Below are 27,756 nucleotides of genomic sequence, written 5' to 3'. Positions count from 1 at the left end.
GCCCCTAGCAGTCTATAGCCCCTAGCAGTCTATAGCTATAGCCCCTAGCAGTCTATAGCCCCTAGCAGTCTATAGCCCCTAGCAGTCTATAGCCCCTAGCAGTCTATAGCCCCTAGCAGTCTATTGCCCCTAGCAGTCTATAGCCCCTAGCAGTCTATAGCCCCTAGCAGTCTATAGCCCCTAGCAGTCTATAGCCCCTAGCAGTCTATAGCCCCTAGCAGTCTATAGCTATAGCCCCTAGCAGTCTATAGCCCCTAGCAGTCTATTGCCCCTAGCAGTCTATAGCCCCTAGCAGTCTATAGCCCCTAGCAGTCTATAGCCCCTAGCAGTCTATTGCCCCTAGCAGTCTATTGCCCCTAGCAGTCTATAGCCCCTAGCAGTCTATAGCCCCTAGCAGTCTATAGCCCCTAGCAGTCTATAGCCCCTAGCAGTCTATAGCTATAGCCCCTAGCAGTCTATAGCCCCTAGCAGTCTATTGCCCCTAGCAGTCTATAGCCCCTAGCAGTCTATAGCCCCTAGCAGTCTATAGCCCCTAGCAGTCTATAGCCCCTAGCAGTCTATAGCTATAGCCCCTAGCAGTCTATTGCCCCTAGCAGTCTATAGCCCCTAGCAGTCTATAGCCCCTAGCAGTCTATAGCCCCTAGCAGTCTATAGCCCCTAGCAGTCTATAGCCCCTAGCAGTCTATAGCTATAGCCCCTAGCAGTCTATAGCCCCTAGCAGTCTATAGCCCCTAGCAGACTATAGCCCCTAGCAGTCTATAGCCCCTAGCAGTCTATAGCTATAGCCCCTAGCAGTCTATAGCCCCTAGCAGTCTATAGCCCCTAGCAGTCTATAGCCCCTAGCAGTCTATAGCCCCTAGCAGTCTATTGCCCCTAGCAGTCTATAGCCCCTAGCAGTCTATAGCCCCTAGCAGTCTATAGCCCCTAGCAGTCTATAGCTATAGCCCCTAGCAGTCTATAGCCCCTAGCAGTCTATTGCCCCTAGCAGTCTATAGCCCCTAGCAGTCTATAGCCCCTAGCAGTCTATAGCCCCTAGCAGTCTATTGCCCCTAGCAGTCTATAGCCCCTAGCAGTCTATAGCCCCTAGCAGTCTATAGCCCCTAGCAGTCTATAGCTATAGCCCCTAGCAGTCTATAGCCCCTAGCAGTCTATTGCCCCTAGCAGTCTATAGCCCCTAGCAGTCTATAGCCCCTAGCAGTCTATAGCCCCTAGCAGTCTATAGCTATAGCCCCTAGCAGTCTATTGCCCCTAGCAGTCTATAGCCCCTAGCAGTCTATAGCCCCTAGCAGTCTATAGCCCCTAGCAGTCTATAGCCCCTAGCAGTCTATAGCCCCTAGCAGTCTATAGCCCCTAGCAGTCTATAGCTATAGCCCCTAGCAGTCTATAGCCCCTAGCAGTCTATTGCCCCTAGCAGTCTATAGCCCCTAGCAGTCTATAGCCCCTAGCAGTCTATAGCCCCTAGCAGTCTATTGCCCCTAGCAGTCTATAGCCCCTAGCAGTCTATAGCCCCTAGCAGTCTATAGCCCCTAGCAGTCTATAGCCCCTAGCAGTCTATAGCTATAGCCCCTAGCAGTCTATAGCCCCTAGCAGTCTATAGCCCCTAGCAGTCTATAGCCCCTAGCAGTCTATTGCCCCTAGCAGTCTATAGCCCCTAGCAGTCTATTGCCCCTAGCAGTCTATAGCCCCTAGCAGTCTATAGCCCCTAGCAGTCTATTGCCCCTAGCAGTCTATAGCCCCTAGCAGTCTATAGCCCCTAGCAGTCTATAGCCCCTAGCAGTCTAAAGCCCCTAGTAGTCTATTGCCCCTAGCAGTCTATTGCCCCTAGCAGTCTATAGCCCCTAGCAGTCTATAGCCCCTAGCAGTCTATAGCCCCTAGCAGTCTAAAGCCCCTAGCAGTCTATAGCCCCTAGCAGTCTATAGCCCCTAGCAGTCTATAGCCCCTAGCAGTCTATAGCCCCTAGCAGTCTAAAGCCCCTAGCAGTCTATAGCCCCTAGCAGTCTATAGCCCCTAGCAGTCTATAGCCCCTAGCAGTCTATAGCCCCTAGCAGTCTATAGCCCCTAGCAGTCTATTGCCCCTAGCAGTCTATTGCCCCTAGCAGTCTATAGCCCCTAGCAGTCTATAGCCCCTAGCAGTCTATAGCCCCTAGCAGTCTATAGCCCCTAGCAGTCTATAGCCCCTAGCAGTCTATAGCCCCTAGCAGTCTAGGCCCGATCCAATTCACTTTTCCTCCAAGTTTTCTCCTAGGGGATATTTTCAAACCCTATCATTAAAATATCATTTTGACAGTCATTTTTCACCTACTTTTTGTTACTTTTTTAATTGCAGAGGGCTGAAAAGTTATTTTAAACAGAAGATAAAAATTATCTTCTAGGAGAAAACTTAGGAGAAACAGTAAATTGGACTGGGCCCTAGGTGTTCCCTCGCTGCAGTTCCACTGCCCTCCAGTGCGCCGCCAGCCTCTCCATAAGATCACCAGCCACAGCATGAACGCATGTCTCTCTCCATCCCACTCCCACAAACGGGAGTGTTTTGCGCTTGCACAGTTTACGTTTTTGGAAACTGCACCAGTGCAGAACAATCCAAGCCATGCACATGTGATTGAGAGAGGTGCGGGGACGGCCTTGCGCAGAAGCACACGAGCACAGCTGTGGTCAATGATCTTACAGGGAGGCTGCAATGAGGGACCACATGGACTACCAGGGGATGGAAGAAGCCCCAGGTATGTAAGGATAAACATGGACTACTAGGGGATGGAAGAAGCCCCAGGTATGTAAGGATAAACTTTACTTTTCAGCTTGGATATGCTTCAAAAGTAAATGAATATGTCACCCTCCATATGCCTCCACTAACTTTTAAAGCTAGGGATAATAATGTCTTGCACACACATCCAATCTTGATTGGCCAATTTTACTACTTCTATGTTTGCTTTTCTAGTTCAACAACTAGTTCTTCCAAACCCTAGCAAAGCACCTTGGTATATGCAGTGTTGCACTTGTCAGCGTATGGACAAGTGCAAAGCAAATCCTGAGTAAGGGCCAATTTGCACTGCATGCATTTCAATGTCTAAGTTTTTCTGATCACAATGATGCTGGCATGGTAGTGCAAATCTCAGTGTGGTGAATTTATTAGTGCAATGCCATTTTTACCCGAACTCACTGCCTGTTGCAGTTTTTAAGCATTTGTGTAAAGTCAAAGGGGGCAGAAAAAAAAACTGCTTTCAAAATGCGGTGCTATGTGATTTTCTTGCGTTTCTCTGATTTATTAATTAGCTAAACCAATCAACAATTGCAAACATAACTGCAAAGTTAAAATGCACACAACAACGCAACTTAAAATTGTTAAAAATGTCAACTGAATCACAGTTTATTGCATCTGTGATTTTTAGTTGAAACAGGTCCCTAGCACATGGCCAACCATAGGCTGGCTATACACCTGCAGGCATGTCCGGATTTCAAGCAAGGCCACAAAGGCCATAGCCTAGGGCACCAGGAAAGCAAGGGGGCAGACTGTGGGCAGCAGGGAGGCAGTAGCAGTTGCACATAGCGATGGGCGGCTACCAACAGCCAGATCTGGCACTCAGGGGATGAAGGGGCAGTAAATGGGCACACACACAGTGACCTCTGAGCTGCCTGTCACACACCAAACTTGCCGCTCACCAAGGAGCTTGCAATCTAATCCTGCCATCATGTCTCTAACTGTCCTAAGAGGATCCTATCATTTAATTCCTGCCATCACTTTGTAACTTTGTATGCTCTTCTGAGGACATTTAACAATCTAATCACTACCATGTTGGGAGGGGGGGGGGGGTGTTGTCGGTCCAGGGGGCAGCTGCCTGGCAATAGTGGGCCTTGGGCGGTATATAGTACAAATCCAGCCATGCCTGCAGGCAAAGATTCTGCAGTCCCACCACCTACACGTCCTGGAGATGGGACATTTTTGAGGATGGCAAGATGAATATTTTGGATAGAGAAGTAAGCTGTCTTACAAAAGGGATGAAAGAGTCCATCTATGTCAAAGTAAAACAACCATCTTTAAACAGGAGCGGGGCATTTAACAGCATTCACGAACAGCAGTGAACTGCAAACCTGGCTCTCCTGCTGTTAAGGAACTACAAGTCCCACAATGCATTGCGGGAATCTGACAGCCACAGTCATGATTCATAAAGGCAAATGCATTGAGGGACTTGTAGTTCCTTAACAGCTGGAGAGCCAAGTTTGAAGATCACTGACCAACAGTATACACTGCTATTCCTTCATGATTGTCCAGACATTCTGGAGTTAGTACACAACTCCCAACTTTTTGAGATAAAATAAAAAGGAACACCCATGCCACATCTCTTAATTTATAAGCAAATGACAGTTTTACCACTCAAACCATACATCATTAGTTTTTTTTCATGGCTGCATTTGAAAACAATAACAATAAATATACAAATTCACAAATGCATATATATATATATATATATATATATATATATATATATATATATATATATATATATATACAGTGTTCTCCCCAGGATTTTTTTCCAGCCGGGTGGCATGAAAAAGTAGCCGGGTGGGGTGCGAGGGGGAATGCGGGGCAGGTGCAACTCTACCTACAGCATAAGAAGAGGATGAGGAGGCGAGCTGATGACAGCCGGGTGCTCACCAAACTTAGTTAGGTGATGCACCTGTCTAAAAGAGCCTGGAGAGAACACTGAACATGGGTGTTATAGTTGCATTTCGTACGGGATGATTATTGCATTTAATATGGGGGGGGGGGGGAAGGGGGAGTAATTTCACGTTTCATACAGGGGTGTTTGTTGCATTTCATAAAGGGGGTGATTTTTGTTTTTCATATGGCTGTTATTTGCTGCTGGGGTCCAGCGGTATTGCAGATAGTAAACAGGGGTCAGTATAGTAAATTATCTGCAATACTGCTGGACCCCAACAGCAAATAACATCCATATGAAATTACATACATGTGAACTCTGCAAGAATCACCCCCACACACTGTCCTTTCAAGCCACCTGCACTGCACATACCCTCAACACTGGATCTATGTTCCATTTTTTCTATTTTTGCAGCAGCAACTTTTCACAGACTTTGCCCAACTAGTACAGCCAGAGCTGGATTTGTAATTTTTACTGCCCTAGGCAAACTTTTCACAACTGACCTCTGGCAGATAAAATCACTTATATTAAATCTGCCAGTTGCTTCAATCAAGTAATGTATGGGCACTTACATCTTATGGGCAACCAAGCAATCAGGCAGATGAGAGACAGCATTCAGCAGCAGCCTCCATCCCCAGCAAGTCAGCTAATCTACATTGCTTATTGTTTATTTGTTTACCAGACCCTTGAAAGCTCCGTGTACTCTCCGCAGACTCTGCACTATATCAGATAAGAAGTGCATTAGCAGAGGTCTGCTCACACCAGAGGAAGGGTGATTATCAATCAGTTCATGTGCAGAGTTCTGAACTTCACCAGCACTGCATGCTTCAGAGCTCGTATTGTAGAGATAGAGAAGCAGCCGGGAAACAGAGGGGGCGGGGCGTCAGAACTCATTGCCGTGCACTGGATCTGGAGCTGAAGATTCATGCAGCCAGGGCACACAGGAGAGAGAGACGCTGTGTGGATACGATCGCTGGGGGGAGGGGGGAAAAGTGTCTGCAGCTTCATGCTCTCCCAGCCTCAAGTGACAGGACTAGTTTCCCTGCGCTGTTTGTATTTACCTGGCGGCTGCCTCTGCTAGCTGAGCTGCTTGCAAGCTAACAGACACAAGCAGCCAGCAAAGCGAGGCATAGAAGAGGCTTTCCGTATAGCGGTGACAGACAGTTAACCAGCCCTGCCCCTCACAACCCACCCAGCCAATCGGTGACAGACAGTTAACCAGCCCTGCCCCTTACAATCCACCCAGCCAATCACTGCTCAAGCAGGTCACACAGGCACGCTCCTGCAGTGTATAGCGAGAGCTGAGCACTTATTTATAGCAGGCAATAGAACGCTCTGCCTGCGTGACATCATCAGCCTTAGCAAGGTAGGCGGGCGGGACCTCAAAGCAGCCGGGCGGCCCGCCCACTTAAAGAGCCCTGGGGAGAACACTGTATATATATATATATATATACACACACACTCACCTAAAGGATTATTAGGAACACCTGTTAAAATTCTCATTAATGCAATTATCTAATCAACCAATCACACGGCAGTTGCTTCAGTGCATTTAGGGGTGTGGTCCTGGACTGGTCAAGAAAATACCCTGAACTCCAAACTGAATGTCAGAATGGGAAAGAAAGGTGATTTAAGCAATTTTGAGTGTAGCATGGTTGTTGGTGCCAGAGGGGCCGGTCTGAGTATTTCTCAATCTGCTCAGTTACTGGGATTTTCACGCACAACCATTTCTAGGGTTTACAAAAAATGGTGTGAAAAGGGGAAAACATCCAGTATGCGGCAGTCTTGTGGGCGAAAATTCCCTGTTGATGCTAGAGGTCAGAGGAGAATGGGCCAACTGATTCAAGCTGATAGAAGAGCAACGTTGACTGAAATAACTGCTCGTTACAACTGAGGTATGCAGCAAAGCATTTGTGAAGCCACCACAACACGCACAACCTTGAGGCGGATGGGCTACAACAGCAGAAGACCCCACCGGGTACCACTCATCTCCACTACAAATAGGAAAAAGATGCTACAATTTGCATGAGCTCACCAAAATTGGACAGTTGAAGACTGGAAAATGTTGCCTGGCCTGATGAGTCTCGATAGAATTTGGCGTAAACAGAATGAGAACATGGATCCATCATGCCTTGTTACCACTGTGCAGGCTGGTGTTGGTGGTGTAATGGTGTGGGGGATGTTTTCTTGGCACACTTTAGGCCCCATAGTGCCAATTGGGCATTGTTTAAATGCCACGGGCTACCTGAACATGTTTCTAACAATGTCCATCCCTTCATGACCACCATGTACCCATCATCTGATGGCTACTTCCAGAAGGATAATGCACCATGTCACAAAGCTTGAATCATTTCAAATTGGTTTCTTGAACATGACAATGAGTTCACTATACTAAAATGGCCCCACAGTCACCAGATCTCAACCCAATAGAGTATCTTTGGGATGTGATGGAACGGGGGCTTCGTGCCCTGGATGTGAATCCCACAAATCTCAACTGCAAGATGCTATCCTATCAACATGGGCCAACATTTCTAAAGAATGCTTTCAGTACCTTGTTGAATCAATTCCACATACAATTAAGGCAGTTCTGAAGGCGAAAGGGGGTCAAACACCGTATTAGTATGATGTTCATAATAATCCTTTAGGTGAGTTTATATATGTCATGAAAGAAGTGCAAATGAAATTGTTTACCAAAGAGAGATTGTCCCTCCAAAAAAGGAGAAGTTGGAAGTGTTCAGCCAATCCTGTAAACAATCAATATCTGCAAAATACTGATAGTTACCAGTAACTAGAGTGCTGGCTGAAGTGAGTCTATTATCGGTACTTATAAAATGGCCAGGAATCTCTTTTACTCGTTAGAAACTAAAGAAGTCAGTCTGAAGGAGTGATATAAAGGAGTCCAGGCCAAGCCACCCTATTTTCTTTGGATACCATATAGCGGCAAGCATTCTGCGCCTGCACAGAAAGTGTCTAATCATGCCCGCTAATGACCAAAAACCCACCAACCGATCCAATCAGGTGAATGGGATGGATCCAATAAAAAGTATTATTGGTTAGCAGGTTTTCACTAGTTTTATTGTGCTTTGTCACGAGCTCAAACTTATTGGGGAGTTAGGTCTCACACTAAGGTGGGAGGAAAATGTGGTTTAATGTCTCCCACTGAATTGTGATGATGGATTTTATGTTAATAACTTATTTGTGGTTGTCTGAATCATGTGATCAAGCACTAGGTGAGAAGTTTCTGGTTGGTTTATATTGGTTTTATTCTGGTTCATGTTTTCTAAACAGGCATGGCTAGTCAAAGATGAGGTTGTGCTGCCTATGGTTTCAAGGTCTTCTGACTTCACTCCGTCTCCAGAGTCTGCATGCTTGTTCCATGTTTGTGGCCCCCAAACTGTTAAAGCCAGAAGATCAAAACAGCCACAAATATGGTATCTTTTAAGAGGAAATGAATATGGTACTTTCCATATTTCTCAGTCAAGTTTGTTTTGAAGTAACTCAATAAACTAACAACTTTAGCACTGGTGTGTGTACTCACATCCAGTGCCATCCTCCTCCTCCTCCTCCACCTTCGTAGGATGACAAAAGAACATTTTAATGCCGTTTTACAAATTGGCTCCTTAATTGGGTATAAATGTTTTCCAAATTCCTTGTAGCCATGAATACCTGTATATAACTAGCATAAGATATTCATATTGTTTTTATGCATAATTTACTACTATTTAAATCTTTCGATTGCCAAGATAAAGTTATGTATTTTTAGCAAACACATTGATGTACATTCTCCCCTAATATATTTGGCACTGAGAGTTTGGCACCATGAACTTTGTGGCTCAAGTTGCTAGTGTGTTACCCGGAAGCTGAATTGTGTTTGGAATCTCCTAAACTCTATTTAATTCTCCATGATGCAAAAAAAAAAAAAAAAAACCCTCTCTCTCCCACTAATACCCCTCTCCCTGATATACATTTCTATTCCCCACCATCCAAACCCTGGTCCACACAATGCAAAATACTATTTAACCCCATCCAAAACCTGCTATTAATGCCCCCAATGCAAAATGCTATTGCCTAATGCCTACCACCTAAAATCTGGTATTACTCTCTCAATGTAAAATACTATTTTCCACTGCCCAAAACTTGGTATTTATCCCCAAATGCAAAATACTAGTACTATTCCCCTTTTCACGTACCATAACTCCCCTAGTTTCACATAGCACAACTCCCCAAGCACCCCTTCAAAACCATGAAATCATCACAATGATGCTCTCTCCTCCACCCCACGCCACAAATATTTAGGACACCTGAACTGAGAGGGATATAGAGGCTGCCATATTTATTTCCATACAAACCATTCTAGTTGCCTGGCAGTCCTGCTGATCTCTTTGGGTGCAGTAGTATCTGGATTACACACTTATAACAAGCATGTAACTTGTAACTGAAGTCTAACTACATTAAGACGGACTTCAGTCTGAAACATCTTATCTGCATGCTTGTTCAGGGTCTATGACTAAAAGTATTAGAGGCAGAGGATCAGGGGGACAGCCGGGCAACTGTTTTTTTTTTTAAAGGAAATAAATATGCCTCCATATCCCTCTCTGTCCTTTAATACTATTTTCTATCCAAACCTAATAAATCTCTTCCCTGCCACGAACAATCTCAAATCCTATAGAAACTAAAACTTCCGTGAATTAATTTTTAGCAAAGAATCACCCAAGCAATCAGATAAATGTGATTGGTAGAAAATAAATTGCATTGATGTTCTAAAGTGAATTATTCTAAAGGTAATCGTTCAAAGACAATTTAGACATCCAGAAAAATGTTTTTTATAATCAGTTGTGATGGATAGAAAGTGCAGATTGTTCCATTCAAGGTAAAATAACCAACGTATTATGATTTTCTTTTATTTCTGATGGCATTTCATCTGATTGTTGAGCGATTCTTCGCTAAAATTTGTAGTATTAGTGGGCACTTTAACAACAAACCCTCAATACATGTGTGTGTGTATATATGTATATATATATATATATGTATATATATATATATATATATATATACACACACATATATACATATACACACACACACACGTACATTCACAGACACTGCAGCTACAGGTTTCGCCAGGGTCAGGGACATCACACTCCACCTATTCATTCTTTTTATGCCCATTTAGTAATGATTTACGGAATGTCACATCTATGCAAACTCTTGGCTGTTAACACACTTTGCAGCTTTATTTAGTCTAATTTCTAGATAGCATATACTGGAGCTATCAGGCAAATAAAAACTTCAATTAGATGATTTGGACACATAACAAGCATGTACAATATAGTGCTAAATTGTAAAGTGGAAGCTTGTCAGCAAATAAAACTGTTGGAAATACAGGGCTTGCCAACAAATTAACTGGGAAATACTGATAGACAAAGCACCCTGTCAACAGTGCAGAAAGCAGCTGTAGTGTTTATCATAGTAGGGCTCATATCTACCAGTATATCCGGGCTGTCAGTTATCCTCCACCTTAGCTACTATGGCCAGAGGTCTACCTAGTGCCACATGTGTAGAGAAGATTGTAAAAGAGATTGGAAATTACTGTTATTTATTCCACAGACATGACATATGCATATAGAGAAAGGAAAAAAAAGAGATGGTGTTTGAGCACATGCAGAGGATATTAACAGAAGAAACTGTGTACATGTAAAAAAAAAGGCACCTGGCAGAGATAGCCATTAGCAGAATATCTGTATAATTACGGACATCCTATATTTAACTACAATAGTAAAATATCCTCCGTAATCAATGGGGATCTGAGCAATCGCCATTAATGATCCAACATGACGGTTATGATCGCTGCAGGTGGCTAAACATCGTTTAACTAATTTTAGTTAAACAATGTTACACGATATTACGGAAAAACATTGTTCATTGCAGAAAAAGTCTGTCACAAAAAAGTCACCACAAAAATCATGGCATGTGTACAGACACCCTAGTAGTGGCTAACCTTAATCCCCTCCTGGTGGTGCCTAACCTTAACCCCTAAGGAACCCCACACACACACTAATGTTAAAGACCCCGCCTCCTAACCCTAACCCAATATCTTGGGCACCATGGGCGGCAGTAGTTCTGCACCTGCGCTGAACAGTCCTGATGATGTCAGCGAGACAACGTGAGCTGCACGGTGGAGTGCAGAAGAAGCCGACCCGGAAGCCGACCTGGCGAGGTCGGCATCTGCAGCGGAGGAGACCAGGAGCCACCAGAGCTGCGGCGAGGTCACAGGAAGGCTGCCAGGGGCTGAAGGAAGCCCCAGGTACAGTAAGTGAATTTTTAGTTTTTTAATTACCTTGGACGTATCCTTTTAACAATTTTCAATACATTTCCAGTTGAAATTTACTGCAAAGCGATGAGTAGTATCTGACTGGTAGTTGATCTCTCTCTGATCAGATTCCAATCGAGAGAGATCAATCATTTTGCCACATTGGGTGGCAATCTACAAGTGTTTGGCTAGCTTAACAGACCTCACAGCAGGGTTGTGAAGCTTTTTATACAATTTCTAATACTTCCAATCCCCATGGCTACCGGAAAATCCTGATCACATTGATGGAAAAAATACCGACAGCTCTTAAAAGCCACACAGAGCTCAGTTTAGTTAGCGCCTCTATGCATGAGTGATGCCCACTGTACTGAACACCATCAGGTGGGGCTTGCTGAAAAAATACAAGAACATTTCAATGATGCTATGTGTATTCAGCAGAATATGCCCCAAATATGAAAACGGAGAAAGTCATGTGAGTGCAAAGAAGAGTGCCATGCTGCCATCTAGTATATGCCATGCCAACCTACATGCACACTGTGCCCATACTGTAAGGTGAAACACACACTGTACTGTGGAACCTGCCAGCACCCACATCACATTCACACCAATACAACACAGGTTGATAAGAGAGAGGGTACTTTTAGAACAAAGTAGTACAGTGTGTGCCCTAAAGATACTGCTGAAATTTGGTTAGTCTGTTATCTCTTACAAATAGTTCCTGGATGAATCATATGGGCACACGTCCACCATGTAATGAGATGACAATCAGAGTTATTTACAGTAATGCTGGTGCTTCCAATGCCATCTGATAGCTATCAAATGGTTCATTCACACTAGTAAATGCATTTGAAATCTTCAAGGCTTTATTTTTTTTTTTCTCAAGTTTTAAGGTAAATAAACTCAGAAAAAAGTCAGGTATGTGTACAGGGAAACGTCTAGAGTTCCTGTATCTTCCCTGAATGCTTTCAGCGCCTAGCTTTGAAAGAGCAATATGTCCACCTCAGTGGCTACAGCTGTGTCATTTCCTAAATTGTGTTTATGGTCCAATCAGCATCCACATGAACCACTCGGGCCCTACTGAAAACTATCATGACTTAGCACAGGAAATAGTGATGACTGAACAGACAACTCCCCCTCTCTACTCACCATAACTACATAATCATGTCTTCTTCAAGCTTATATGAGGCTGAATTGTCCTTTAGGGGAGCACAAGTCAACAAGAACAGAAAACAGCAAACAGCATTTCCTTTCTCTTACTATGTATTGTACACACATATCAGCAAAAATATTATTGCACTGATTCTTCTCAGCTATTTTGGGATTCCTACAGACAAAAACTGCTTACACTGAGTTTTATTCACACGTGGGTTATTAAAAGCAGTCTATTCTGCAAATTTGGAATAGTTCCCAGCACTGACCTTGCTCTTCCACAGGCTCTGCCATCGTCTCTTCTGAGGTAGGCTGGAGAGCTGAGGCACTGTGTAACAGACCCATCACTGAGGCCCTTCTTGTGTTATGGGTGTGCAGCATGCATGAGTATCATATAACTTTAAATACTTAACACCCTCCTTTGCAATAATGACACTCTCGGACTAAACAAAGACTCCAGTAGCTGTTACTATATTTACCAATATATACACCAAGGACAACTACTTAAGTAAAGGTGAAATAAACCAAACTGAGAGGAAAAAATAAAGCTACATCAACTAAATTACAGAAACCACCTTCTATACACATCTCTTTCACAATACTTCTATATAGTAGCATTATCCAATAAATACATAAATTATTGCATTCACTACTAGGGACTGATTAAAGTAAAGCTGAAGGGAGAGGGATAGGGAGGCTGACATATTTATTTATTTTTAAACAGTACCGGTTGCCTGGCAGTACTACTGAACCTGTGTCTCTAATTCTTTTAGCCATGGACTCTGAACAAAAATTCCAGATCAGATGTTTCTGACAAAAATCAGACAAGAAGCTGCATGCTTGTTTCAGGGCGTGCATGAAAAAGAGGCGCAAGGACATTTGGGTGCCCAATTTTGGCTAGTAGAATATCGGTATTATTTATGGATATTCAACGATTTGAAATTGTAAATTATGATAGTAAAATATTGGTAAATAATATCAATATTTGACTACAACTAAACCTAACCCTATTCTCACACAGAACCCTCCCTCTATCAATGCCTTACCCTTAACCATCCCCCTTCTGATGCCTAACCCTAAATCCCCTCATGATGCCTAACCTTAACTGACCCTCAAACCACCGCAAAAATTTTACTTATCAGGTGCCCCATGGGCCACCAATCAAAATATTGGCAAAAGTGTGAAACTTGTGTTCAAGCACATATTTCACACTTTTGGCGATATTTTGTATGGGTAACTTAGGGGCGACCACATTTCTGCCACTAATGGGTAACCAAGTTTCCTGCTTTCGGTGTGTGACTTACACACTACTGATGCCAGAGTGAATGGTAGGACTGCCAGGCAAATTGTATTATTTAAAAGGAAATAAATATGGCAGACTCCATATCCCTCACACTTCAAGATCTGTTTAAGACCCTGCACTGAAAACTTGTAAGATAAGGTACAACTATAACGGGCAAAGCAGCTTCTTTGGGAGCCAGTACAGTATGCATAGCGAATTAAAGAAGAACTTCAGACAAAATATAAAGAAAAATAATTGAGACATTAAATGAAGATGTTGTATTATTGCTCATACGATATCTCTAATTTTTCTGTAGAACTATTTTAAAGTATAACTGCACACACCAAGCATACTTATCAAAAATGCCACTCTGCCATACTCTCTTCCCAGACACCAGTACCTGACCCTCCCCATCCACATATGCAGGCACTAGAGGTCAAGTGATCTGAACAGTCAGGTCTTTGTTTACGTCCAGTACTACCACAACAGGGCCATATTTAAACAGAGTCACGTAATGTTGACCAATGGCATTACTGCCAAAAGTTAGATGGCTGGTTTGGATTCTTTTACATGAGTGTCAGTGAGCTTTAAATGGCTATTGGAATACAGGTCAGTGAAGAATAAACCTTCACTATACATTTTTTTTCACATTACCTGACAGCCACTCTGCTTAGCACTGGGCTCTGCATCAGCTGCAAATGGTTTGTAATGTTTATGGCAGCAAGCCATTGGCGGAGATACAATAATACAATATATCTATGGGCACTCTGGCAGTCTCAGTAATATTTGCAAATCATTTAAAATAAATACATTTGAATAGATGTACTTTAATTGTATGCTTGGTGTTCAGACAACTCTAATCCTCCAAGCGATTAGCACGGTGTGGAAACTTGTTTGAAAATCACAAATGCTTTAAACTAGTCATCAACTTTGCATGTTATAAAATGCCAATTTCTGAAAGATGGTTTTATCAATTAGCTCAAGGGTCCTTTCACACTGGTGTGGTGCGGCAAATTGCTGCACTGCTACCGCAGCTTAGTGAAACCCTATGAGGAAGTTCATACTTCCCACATTGCGGTACGCTGCGCCGGAAGTGCCCAATCTAATGCTAGCGCAGAACTAAGTTACCGTGCGGGGGTCTTCGGCGACCTGTGGCGGCGCAGAAGTCATGTTAGTCTATGGCTACGCGGGGTTTTAAAAAAAATGGCGCCGCGGCGAGCATGTGAAAGAAAGTACGCGTCACGTCTTGCTTGGCTGGTGGCCAGACAGGGAACACCGTGTAGTAATGCTGTGTTCCCTGAAGGCCTGTTTTGGCGGTGCGGTAAGCGCACCACACAGCTACCCCCAATTTGCAGTGTTAATCCAGCCTGAACCTCATTACACAGAGCAGTTTGATTTCACAGAGGGTGTGAAAGTAGGCCATAAAATTCAGATCAACCCTTTTATAAATATGGTAACCTTAAAGTGAACCTAATGTGAAAACAAACTTATAGGGCTCGATTCACAAAGCGTTGCTAACCCAGTTAGCACGCCTAAAAGACTTTAGGCGTGATAACCATTGCACCACGCTGGTGAAAAGCCAGTTTAGGCGTGATAAGTTTAGGCGTGATAAGTTTAGAACGCGCGCAAAGTCCCGCGCACAAAGCAGCGCCATTAAACTCTATGCGAAGTGCACCAGACTTTGCTAGTGCAAAACTTTTGATTAGCTGTGCACTGCGGTGCTAGCCCAGTTGGTGCTATAGTTATCACGCCTAAACTGAGTTTAGGTGTGATAAGGGGCTTTTCACCAGCATGCTAACTGTTAGCACCTCTTTGTGAATCAAGCCTATAGAATAATGACTTGCATGTGTAGTATGGATGATACATAGAAAATTATAATGTAATATAGAAAATATAATATAGAAAAGAATCTCATTTTTTAATTTCAGTTGTATAGCTTATTTTTTATTTAATCAGACTGTCACTGGGTAGTTTAGAATCCACACCTTTTAAGCTGAAAAAAGAGGCAGATGTAATGACCCTTTGAACTTTCCTGCATCAAAACCTCAGCATCTCAGCCTTTACAGCTTCTTTTTAAACTGGACTGAACTTGACAAGCTCAGACAAGCTCATTTGTACAGCGAACAACTTGTTTCTTAAGCTCACTTCCATTAGCGTGATTTTAGCTGCGCTTTTGGAAACGTGATCGCAGGGACAGCAGACAGTGCATAGACTGCACTCCCTGATGTTTCCATTCACCACTGAATCGCAGCGTATGGTTACATGTATTTTGGCACGTTTGCGCCGCTATCCTATTCATAATAAATGAATGGGATTGCAACGCCTCCTCTGGGGGAATCACGTGCAACGCAGAGCCACACTGACGCAAGACCACCTGTGTTGCAAATGGAAAAGAGCCCTAACTCTTACTATAGTATATGTAGAAAAGAGAAAAGGACTTCAGATAATTTCTTCGCAGGGCTAATACCGTATGTGTATATGTTTATCCCATCATTTCACGTGTTCTTTCATGTATGCTTTAAAGAGAATCTGAAGTCTCGGAAAAAACATCTTTTTATTTTAAAAATGTGTTTAACATGATTGTCCTAACTAAACCGCCGCATCCCCGCCGCTGTAATATATCTAAATCCCCCCTAACTCCCTGGGAGGCAATTCGGGCAGCGCTTCCGTGAGACGCAGAGCTATGAGCTGCAGCTCTGCCTCTCAGCCCGGATCACCGCCTCTCTCCTGCCCCTCTCAGTCTTCCTTCACTGAGAGGGGCGGGGGAGAGGCGGAGATACGCGCTGAGAGACGCGTGTATAGGCAGAGCTGCGGCCCATAGCTCTGCCTCACACGGAAGAGTACAGGGCAGCAAAATCCACCACCAAGAAAGTCGTGGATTTTGCAGGGGAGAGGGAGGGGGAAGTTAGGGGGCATTTAGATAGATTACAGCCACGGGGATGCGGCGGTTTAGTTAGGACAATCATGTTAAACACATTTTTTAAATAATCTGGCATCAGCCGATCCCCATCAGTGCGGGATAACTGAGACTCTACTGTACATGATAATTGTTGTGACCAGAAATAGCTCCTTGCAGCCTCATTGTTATAAATGAGCATTACAGGGAGGATGGAGAGGCTGTATACAAAACAGCCATATAGTGACCACTGTGTCAGGTGTGACAGTATCACTTTAAAGTGGCCATCTGATTTTAATCGGCACCATAAACACAGCTCTATTACAGTTTTTGTTTTGTTTTGTTTTTTTAATTGCAAGGTGCTAGTTTCATTTTAATCAATATCTTCTCATCCCTTTCTCTTGCTGACAGCTTATCCCAGCGCGGATCAACAGCTTGGCTGTCTGACATTTTACAGTCAGATTAAGGTTAATTTGTGTGAAAGCTTAGGACCCCCCATATACACCTTCAATAGCAGCAGTACACGTTGCTTGGAAACATACAGTACTTATATATATTTTTTTCCGTGAGGCAGCATTTCTCAAATGATTTGTAACGCAACCTTCACCATAGCTCTATTCTTCTCATTAGTTCTAGAAGGCCCAAGATTTTAAATATTTTCTCTATGTTGAAAATGCACTCACCAGACCTAATGTGAGTTTTATATACAAAGTCATACTGTTCATACACTAATCACTGAACTGACACTAGGGTCACTGCAATACAAGCCAGAGAAGCACCTGTCATGGTCACCAAGATTTGACCACCAGAAAGTTTCCTTTTTTTTAAAATTATTTTCAAACTTAAATGTTCACTTCTAAGCTGTATCATATACAGTGACATGTGAAAGTTTGGGCAACCTTGTTAATTGTTATGATTTTCCTGTATAAATCGTTGGTTGTTACGATAAAAAATATCAGTTAAGTATATTATATAGGAGACATATGCAGTGATATTTGAGAAGTGAAATGAAGTTTATTGGATTTTCAGAAAGTGCACAATAATTGTTTAACCCCTCTGCCATTTCAAAAAGGATTGTCAGGGGGCGGCACAGCACTTTTTTTTTTTTTATAATCATGTAGCTAGCCTAGGGCTAGCTACATGATAGCCGCTGTGCAGCGGCATCCCCTCTCCCCTTCCGATCGCCTCCGACGATCAGAGCAAACAGGAAATCCCGTTCAGAACTTTGGCTTCCCCCGTCACCATGGCGACGATCAGGATGACGTCATCCACGTCATGGCATCGGAGGGATTGATTGGCTAGGCTGCGCAAGGGGTCTGGTGGAGCGGCGCGGCGGGTAGAGGTGGATCAGCGGTGAGTGGCGGGGTGATCGGATGTTACACGCAGCTAGCAAAATTATGCAAATCGGCCCACCAGGGCCTGAGGAGTCCTCCGCGGCGGCTTACCCCGAACTCTGTTCGGGATAACTGGCAAGGAGGTTAAATAAAATTAGGCAGGTGCATACATTTGGGCACTGTTGTCATTTTATTGATTCCAAAACCTTTAGAACTAATTATTGCAACTCAAATTGTCCGGGTAAGCTCAGTCTGCCCTGACCTACATACACAGGTGAATCCAATTATGAGAAAGAGTATTTAAGGGGTCAATTGTAAGTTTTCCTCCTCTTTTAATTTTCTCTAAAGAGTAGCAACATGGGGGTCTCAAAACAGATGTCAGATTTCTACTGCTTACTGTAAGTGACCGCAACATGAGCGAAAAGTAATTTATGGCTCATTTTACTCTGGAAGTAAATTTGTACGTGTACACGTGCATTTTAAATTTTACAATTTTTGTGATAGTGTTCCTTTGCAACACAATGTCATATGGAAGAATGCACCAAATTATTCAGGATACCCAATTTTTAGTTAAAGAGAACCCGAGGCAGGGTTCTCACAACAAAATCCCTATACAGAGGCTGGCTCTGCCTATCGAGCCCAGCCTCTGTTGCTAATCAGATCCCCCCTAAATCCCCCCTACACTCAGCCAGACCCCATAAATCACAGCCGCACTGTGCGGCTGTGTTTACCTTCCTAACGTCCGTCTCGGCGCTCCCCCCGCCTCCTGCAGAGCTCCGGTCCCCGCCCGCATCCCTTCCCTCTAATCAGCGTAGAGGGAAGGGACGTGGGCGGGGACCGGAGCGATACAGGAGGCGGGGGAGAGCGGAGACTGACGTTAGCAAACTAAACACAGCCGCTGCTGATACGCTGCGTGTCGGCAGCGCGGCTGAGATTTATGGGGTCTGCCTGAGCGCAGGGGGGATTTAGGGGGGATCTGATTAGCAACAGAGGCTGGGCTCTATAGGCAGAGCCAGCCTCTGTATGGGGATTTTGTTGTGAGAACACCATCTCGGGTTCTCTTTAATTATCTCAGTTTCAGCATCAGTAACTCTTCCTACAGGTATATATTGTAGTGATGTTTAGCCCAAGCTATTTAGTTATGCAGCCTTCTCCTCCCAGTGCACTCTGGGAGACCAGGTGTTTCTGCTTACTTCAAAACAAATAAACATATATTCTGCAATGATTGCAGCTTACCAGTAATAACTCACAATGAAAAGTCTATATTTTACATATAGTTGCTAAAGAAGTTCACTGCTCTGTGCTCTATTTTTGTTTTGCCAGATCAAAGTTCTTATCAGTAGCTGTGAATAGACTGTAGGGGTCCTGCCAGGAGCTGTGCTGTGGCTGTCTCCTCATACATAAACAATGAGGCCTAACCCTTTTTGTGCTCCCTGGGAAGTGAATCCAAGTTAAAACTTCAGTGTTTTTTAGGCATTCCATGAATTGTAATGAACATTTTTCCCATAAATACTGATGGCTGAAAGCACCCAAAAATAATAAAGCATTTAAAAACAGTGGAAAAAGGAGAGGAAATAGTTGTCTCACCTATTCTGTACATTCAGTAGCCAGTATAATTTAAATACATTTCAGAAGGTTTATTGCACAGCTTTAGGGTTAGACAACATATTTCGCAGGCGTTCCTCAGGTCAACTGAACACACACAAAAATATGGCTAGCAGTTATAAGACTCAAATTCCTCAGTATTACTGTTATACATATGGTAATCTTAAAGCAAATATTACCCACAAACATTACACATTTGAGGCTAATTTCACGTACTGAGCGGTGTGATCGTCCTGTGCAGAAGAACCCGGGGCAAAGCGATCACACTGCACAATTCCCCTGTGGCTAAGTGTAGCAACAGGATAATATATGTAGCTCTGCCCCCCGCTCAGTGACGTTGGACAGGAAATACGTCACTGGATTACCGTTGCTCTGCGCATGCACGCCGCAATAGCTAGTGCGCACTTACTGTGTTGTCATAGACGTGCAATGCTGCATAATCTGTGCAGTATCCATGGATCATCATGCGGAAACGCACTACAAATTATACGGCACCCTTGCGCTTATCTAGCTACTTCCATCACACTGTGTTGTGTCTCCATAGTGTGTAAGCCTCCATAGGCTTACATTGCTCTCATTACAAGCTGTGGTGGGGGAGCTACAGGCTACAAAAAAAGTAGTACGCGTGAAAGTAACCTAAAGTATTAGTGTACTTATTCTCCACTCCAGGCAGAAATGCTATGCTAGATTTGTAAAGGCATTATTTCTTTCTATAAGCAGCTTGTTCAGCTAATGTCAAATAAATAACTGGTAAAACCCCTGATCAGGAACCCAGACACTGGCCAGTTCCTTAACAACAGGATGTGCTATCATTTGCCACATTCTCAATCACACTCAGCCTGTGACTTCCTCTTTGCAGTCTGAAATGTGGTGACAATTTAAGCAAGCTAATTGCATTGGCCATACCCACTTAGACTGAAATATGATTAACTGAACCCAGTGCTTTTGGTCATATAATCTAAAATTTAGGACATGATTTTAAGCTGCAGATGCCTCGGTTTACAAAGAGTAACATCTGAGCAGTCTGATGAATAAGCTGTTAGATGATATTTTAGATCTGTGCTGAACATTGGATTTAGGTATGATTAAAATGTGGTTCTGTTCAATAATTCAGTATACACTATCACAGTATTCACTATCATTTCTGTGCAGCTGTTTCCAGCACTCAGCGCACACTGGACATGATTTATCAATGACGCAATAAATGTCCATGACTTACAATAAAGATACAAAAAAAAAAAAAAAAAAACTGCATATGTGCCTTGAGTGGGACACAGCTGGGAATGTCCACAGTGTCACACTGTAGATTTATGAACCACTCACTGGCTATCCCTTGTGGATTCCTGTCCAAAGAGATGGCTATGGTGGTAATGCTACTTTTTATTAGTGAATAGATAGGCCACTCAATCAGTACGGATAGCAGTACAAACTGGCATTTATTGCAGCATTTTTCAATCAGCTTACAGACAGAGGGGTATCATGTTTCAGGTTATTATTATTATTATTTAGTATTTATGTAGTGCTGGCATCTTTAGCAGTGCTTTACAGAGAATATAGTCTTGTCTCTAAAGGTGGCCATCAGGGCTGGAGCTACCATAGGAAAAAATGGGCAATTGACCCAGGGCCCCAGAGCCTGTAGGGGTCCCCAAGGTGTCCCTCCCCCATCTAAACTGTTGCTCCCCAGGGACTCTGCAGAGTCTGTTAAGTTGTGAGGTGATTGGGGGAGGGTCAGCAGCCAGCTCAGGGGCCCAGGAGGAAAATTTGGCTGCAACAAAGGGCCTCTAATGACGCTTTTTGGTTGGGGGGTGTCTGTTGGAGGGCCCCCAGGCTAATTTTTCCCTAGGGCCCAATTGTTACTTGAACCGGCCCTGGTGGCCATACACTTATAGATTTGCAGCAGATTCGACCATCAGATAGATTTCTGTCAGATGTCTGTCAAGTCGAATCTGACTGGAATCTATCTGGTGTGTGCCACACACTAGGAACAGATTTCCAATAGATTTCAGATGCATTATTGGACCATTAGATCCAATGCAACTCTATGGGCCATCGATCTGCTGCCAGCAGCAGATCGCCCAAGATTTTCCATCCTGTCAGATAGATCAAATTGCAAATTGATTGGCTAATTCGATAGAATCGATTTCTGATCGATCGATGGCTGAAATCGACCAGTGTATAGGCCGCTTAACCGTCTCTTAGGAGCTCACAATCTAATCCCTACCACAATCATAGGTCCATTATGGGGAAGCTAATTAACTTATCTGTATGTTTTTTAGATGTGGGAGGAAACCGGAGTGGCTGGTAAAAACAGATCTAAACACAGGGAGAACATTCCAAACTCTGCGCAGATAGGCTGGGATTCAAACCAGGGATTCAGTGCTGCAAGCAAGAGTGCTAACCACTACGCCACCATGCCACCCATTTTTGGTCAAAAGAGGGTGACACTTACAGTGTCAGTAAGCTGAATGCATGACCTTTACAACATTGTGCCTGTAAGACAGTTGCATGACTTTTATCACTGATTGGTACTACTTTGAGAGGACAACAATAACTTCTTGTTATCTCTGCAGTCCCAATGTTCAGGGATAATGGGTCCTAACACATTTCTGTGTCCACTAGGAATGTGGTGGAGGTAATCAAATGGTAGGCTTATAGTGCTATCTGGTCACCCCCTTAATCCCAACTGACTACTAAGGAGACGGCCTACTCTAATTTCCTGTCAGAGCTTCCCACTGGTCTAGAGCAAAGGTTCCAAACCTATGTGCTAAGACACATTTATGTCATGGCAACTCAGGTCATGTGTCAGCTCTTCCCAGTTTTTTATATATTTACTAATTCAAACTGTAATGATGCTATGGTTTCTTCTTGCAATGTATGATGCCATGAGTCAGGAACATAAAGGGATACTGTAGGGGGGTCGGGGGAAAATGAGTTGAACTTACCCGGGGCTTCTAATGGTCCCCGCAGACATCCTGTGCCCGCCAGCCACTCACCGATGCTCCGGGCCCGCCTCTGGTTCACTTCTGGAATTTCAGACTTTAAAGTCTGAAAACCATTGCGCCTGCGTTGCCGTGTCCTCACTCCCACTGATGGCACCAGGAGCGTACTGCGCAGGCCCAGTATGGTCTGTGCCTGCGCTGTGCGCTCCTGGTGACATCAGCACGAGTGAGGACACAGCAATGCAGGCGCAGTGGTTTTCAGACTTTAAAGTCTGAAATTCCAGAAGTGAACCGGAGGCGAGGCTAGAGCATCGGTGAGTGGCTGCGCGGGTGCAGGATGCCTGCGGGAGACCATTAGAAGCCCCGGGTATCTTTAGCTCGTTTTCCCCCGACCCCCCTACAGTATCCCTTTAAAGTGTGACAGTGAAGTGCCACAAACTGAAAAAGCATGGAAACCCCTTGTCCAGAACAATGGACCAATAATAATTGCATGCGCCATATTCTAATGTGGTGCCAAAGGCACCCATTGGTCCACTGGTCTAGACCAAATTTCAGTCCTAAGCAAGAAATCAAGATAAGATAGCTCTTGGGTTTCAGGAATGTAGAGGCATGGACAGAAAACATGAGATTATCACTAGTTTATTAATCAAGCAAGTGTATCATTGTAGAGGAAGACCTGGAGAACACATGCAAAAATTGCACAAATATTACGTTTTGACAATTTAGACATGGGTTATGATGCTGGAAGTTAATAAAGTATTTTTGTATGAAAAAGTAAGGGGTAAGAAAATTAACATTTTTACTTTTACAACTAGGCAGGGATGGTGGCTATTTTTCACCCTATTAAAGCATACATGGGTAAACAATTGCATCTATAATTCTAATCCTATACAAGGCATTCATGGAAGCTCTTAAAGGAACCTGAGAGGGGATAATAGGGTGTATTTATACCTACCCGAAGTCTCCTCTAGCCCCATGCGTGGGCTCCGATGTCAGCCGCTCCATTCACTTAATATGCCCCCCAGTGATCTGGCCAGCCGTGCTCTGCTGCACGCGTGGCCCGGCTGTGCGCACAACCTCCATCTCGCTCCCGCAGCTGCGAGTGTTTTGCATCTATGCAGTAGTACTACACAGCGCAAAATACTCCCAGGCATGGAAGTGCAGCGGTTGCTGGAGGGGAAGATATCAAGTGAATAGAACAGCTGGAGAGGGAGCCCATGCACCTCATAGGGCTCAAGGAAGCCCAAGGTAAGTGGAAATACACCCTTTAACCACCTTAGCGGTATGGACGAGCTCAGCTCGTCCATTACCGCCAGAGGGTGCCGCTCAGGCCCTGCTGGGCCGATTTACATGAAATAAAGAGCAGCACACGCAGCCGGCACTTTGCCAGCCGCGTGTGCTGCCCGATCGCCGCCGCTCTGCGGCGATCCGCCGCGAGCAGCGGCGAAAGAGGGTCCCCCCAGCCGCCTGAGCCCTGCGCAGCCGGAACAAATAGTTCCGGCCAGCGCTAAGGGCTGGATCGGAGGCGGCAGACGTCAGGACGTCGGCTGACGTCCATGACGTCACTCCGCTCGTCGCTATGGCGACGATCTAAGCAAAACAAGGAAGGCCGCTCATTGCGGCCTTCCTTGTTTATTCCGGGCGCCGGAGGCGATCAGAAGAACGCCTCCGGAGCGCCATCTAGTGGGCTTTCATGCAGCCAACTTTCAGTTGGCTGCATGAAATATTTTTTTTTTTATTTAAAAAAAACCCTCATGCAGCTGCCCTGGCGATCTTAATAGAACGCCAGGGTGGTTAATCCCATCTCAGGTACACTTTAAGCCTGGAACACAAACTAGACAGAACTGGGCCTGAAGCAGCTGTTCAGGGCCATTTAAAGTGAGAACCTAGTGTGTGTACAAGTGTCCCATAAGGCAACCTGGACCTTTAAGGAGTGGGCGGGAGCATTGTTCCCTTCCTTACTCCGCCCACTGGACGATGCTCAGTTGTGCAAAGCTTCTTCATCCATCCCCATAGCAGCAGTACTCCTTGCTCAGCTGTAGCTAAGGGACAGTCAGTACAAGTGTGTGACCAGAATTGTCACCCTAAGAAATTAAACAATTAATTATCAATGAGAGTTATGCTTCAGACCAACTGCAGAGAAACAGGCATTTAGAGCCCTGATCATGTTACATGCCACTACAGGCATTGTTAAAGGGACTCACCAGCTAGCACTGGCTCATAGAGATGTCGCAAACCTCCGATTTTCGGTTCGCGAACCGGGTTCGCGAACTTCCGCGGAAGGTTCGGTTCGCGGAAAAAATTCGCGAACCGCAATAGACTTCAATGGGGAGGCGAACTTTGAAAAATAGAAAAAATTATGCTGGCCACAAAAGTGATGGAAAAGATGTTTCAAGGGGTCTAACACCTGGAGGGGGGCATGGCGGAGTGGGATACATGCCAAAAGTCCTGGTGAAAAATCTGGATGTGACGCAAAGCAGCGTTTTAAGGGCAGAAATCACATTGAATGCTAAATTGCAGGCCTAACGTGCTTTCAAACATCTTGCATGTGTATACATCAAACAGGGAGTGTAATTAGAGTACTGCTTCACACTGACACACCAAACTCACTGTGTAACGCACCGCAAACAGCTGTTTGTGTAGTGACGGCCATGCTGGACTACTGCGCAACATGGCGTGATTGCTCTTCCTCACTCAGTGATGTCAGGTAATGTGTGACTTCCTTCTCAACTTTCCATGGCATTGTTAAAAAGCTTACGTTTTGTTTTTAATTTACATTTTCTACTTGCTGTGTACTTGTTCAGTACCGCTACAATGAGAATCCTGTGGAGGCAGGCAAGTCTGCCATTGTGACCCCGGGTAATGGCCGGGGAATGAGAGGTTTGAATCCGGTGTGGAGCCTGAGCAACGGCTACCACTACACATCCAAGGAGGGCAGCGGGCAGGCATGCACGCCCGCCCGCCCCGAGGTAGTGACCAAAAATAACAATACAGGAGGAGGACTTTCGAGGCCCTGCTGTGTATTTGAAATGAATGTACTTTAAATCCTTTAACGAGAACCAGTTATGGCGGGCAAAGATGACACCACATTCCTTTCACGAGAATCATATGGAGGCGGGCAAGTCTGTCATTTGTGACCCCGGGTAATGGCCGGGGAATGAGGGATGGAATCCGGTGTGGAGCCTGAGAAACGGCTACCACTACACATCCAAGGAGGGCAGCAGGTAGGCATGCACGCCCGCCCCGAGGTAGTGACCAAAAATAACAATACAGGAGGCGGACTTTCGAGGCCCTGCTGTGTATTTGAAATGAATTAACTTTAAATCCTTTAACGGGAATCCGTTATGGAGGGCAAGTCTGCCATTGTCACCGCGGGGAATGAAGGTTGGATTGCGGCCCGAAGTGGGAGCCTGCTGAGACTCATGCTGTAGCTGCCCTGACCGTGCTTTGCAGACCAGGCATCTGTGGTCAGATGGACCCTTGAGCCAGCGGAAGACAAACCAAGTCGAAAGCATTTGCCAAGAATGTTTTACGGAGGGCAAGTTTTTTTGCCCTTTTTTTAAATTTTTTGAAAATGATAGATGGTTGTATTTTTAAATTGTTTGAAAGTTTAGATGGTTGTATTTTTAAATTGTTTGAAAGTTTAGATGGTTGTATTTTTAAATTGTTTAAAAGTGTATCCATTCTTCCTCCCCCCAGCCACGAACAATACCATGGGAACGTGAAGCAGCAGAAGCCCCCTGTGACGGCTGCCACGGTTGTTCTCCGCTGCATGTCTTTTGAGGGGTGCTTCTTTTCCTCAGGTGTTCTTGCCATAGCTGTTTGTGCCTTCTCTCCAGGTGCCTTCGTAAAGCACTTGTCCCTACGTGACACTTGGCCTTTCCAATTTTTGCTGGCAGAAACAACAGATGGCTTTGCTCCGATCTGAGACACACACGTGAAAACATTTCCAAACCGCTGAGCCCCCCTGGGCTGATGGCGCTACGGTGGCATCAGCAGCTGACGTTGAAGGGCATGTTGACTGTCTGGCCATAGCTGGCGATACATGGCGCCGGACACTGCCCCCAGCTGATTCTGAGGACGAGCTCCCTCTTGTATTGCGTTCCGGAGTTGGAGCCTGATCAACGTCTACCACCACACATCCAGGCAAGGAGGGAAGCAGGCAGGCATGCACGCCCGCCCCGAGGTAGTGACCAAAAATAACAATACAGGACTCAGGAGGACCTTTTGCGGCCCTAATTAAAATGAACTAACTTTAAATCCTTTAACGGGAATCCGTTATGGAGGGCAAGTCTGCCATTGTCACCGCGGGGAATGAAGGTTGGATTCCGGCCCGAAGTGGGAGCCTGGTGAGACCCATGCTGTAGCTGCCCTGACCGTGCTTTGCCGACCAGGCATCTGTGGTCAGATGGACCCTTGAGCCAGCGGAAGACAAACCAAGTCGAAAGCATTTGCCAAGAAAGTTTTACAGAGGGCAAGTTTTTTTGCCCTTTTTTTAAATTTTTTTGAAAATGATAGATGGTTGTATTTTTAAATTGTTTGAAAGTTTAGATGGTTGTATTTTTAAATTGTTTGAAAGTTTAGATGGTTGTACTTTTAAATTGTTTGAAAGTGTATCCATTCAAGTGCAAGTTATGCACTGACTGCCAGGTATAATGTGCAGTCACAGATGCAGTGAAAGGTATGCAGTGACTGCAAACAGCCGTTTGTGTAGTGACGGCCGTGCTGGACTGGTGCGCACCGTGACGAGAGTGCAGGTGATGGTGGCTTTTCAGCCCATATGCTTGCCCGGCTGATGTAGCTGAATGACAGAACAGTGACTTTCCAGCTGATCAAATTTGGTCTGACCACAATGAAGCAACGACCTTAATATCTTTTGTGTGCCACCTCCACCCGAGACACTCAAATAGCCGGCGGTCATTGCTTCATTGTGATGCGCAAGCCCCTTCACCGCGGCAAGGTAATGATCATGAAGGGGGATGGGCACATGTACACGCACCAGAAAAATTAGTGTAGCGGCCGCTGCTAGCAGCGGCCTTAAAAATTCAGGAATCCGCCTAGAGTCCTGGACCCTGTTGGTAGTGGCGGAGAAGGCAGTCAAGCGGCCTGCAGGCAGAGATGCTGTGTGTGGGGAGTGGACTGACTTAGTCTTTGGTCGTGCAGTAGCCCTCCGTGATCCATTCCTCATTCATTTTGATAAAGGTCAGGTACTGAACACTGTCGTGACTTAGGCGACTTCTCTTCTCAGTAACTATGCCTCCAGCTGCACTGAAGGTCCTTTCTGACAGGACGCTTGCGGCAGGGCAAGAGAGAAGTTGTATGGCAAATTGGGACAGCTCTGGCCACAGGTCAAGCCTGCGCAACCAGTAGTCCAAGGGTTCATCGTCGCTTTTCGCAGAGTCTACATCCACACTCAAGGCCAGGTAGTCGGCTACCTGCCGGTCCAGGCGTTGGTGGAGGGTGGATCCGGAAGGACTATGGCGAGGAGTTGGACTAAAGAACGTCCGCATGTCCGACATCACCCTGAGATCGCTGGAGCGTCCTGTTCTTGCCTGCGTGGACTTGGGAGGAGGAGGGTTACTGCC

General features: G+C 44.8%; 1 protein-coding gene across 3 annotated transcripts in view; it reads right to left on the bottom strand.

Moving 5' to 3' along the window:
* FGF12 (fibroblast growth factor 12) overlaps positions 1 to 27,756 on the bottom strand; it is a 606,762-nt gene that overhangs the window by 452,013 nt on the left and 126,993 nt on the right. Inside the window, exon 2 of one of the 3 annotated variants that reach the window (XM_068281184.1) lies at positions 24,376 to 24,392. The exons of 1 other annotated variant lie outside the window; for it this stretch is intronic. In XM_068281184.1, the coding sequence (XP_068137285.1) occupies positions 24,376 to 24,392 (17 nt within the window). Of the gene's footprint in view, positions 1 to 12,384; positions 12,464 to 24,375; positions 24,393 to 27,756 lie in introns of those variants that run through there. One more of the 3 variants, XM_068281185.1, reaches the window with a different exon arrangement.

Source organism: Hyperolius riggenbachi, chromosome 4 (assembly GCF_040937935.1).
Source record: "Hyperolius riggenbachi isolate aHypRig1 chromosome 4, aHypRig1.pri, whole genome shotgun sequence".
Taxonomy (NCBI): Eukaryota; Metazoa; Chordata; class Amphibia; order Anura; family Hyperoliidae; genus Hyperolius; species Hyperolius riggenbachi.
This window is presented reverse-complemented; position numbering and strand designations above follow the sequence as displayed.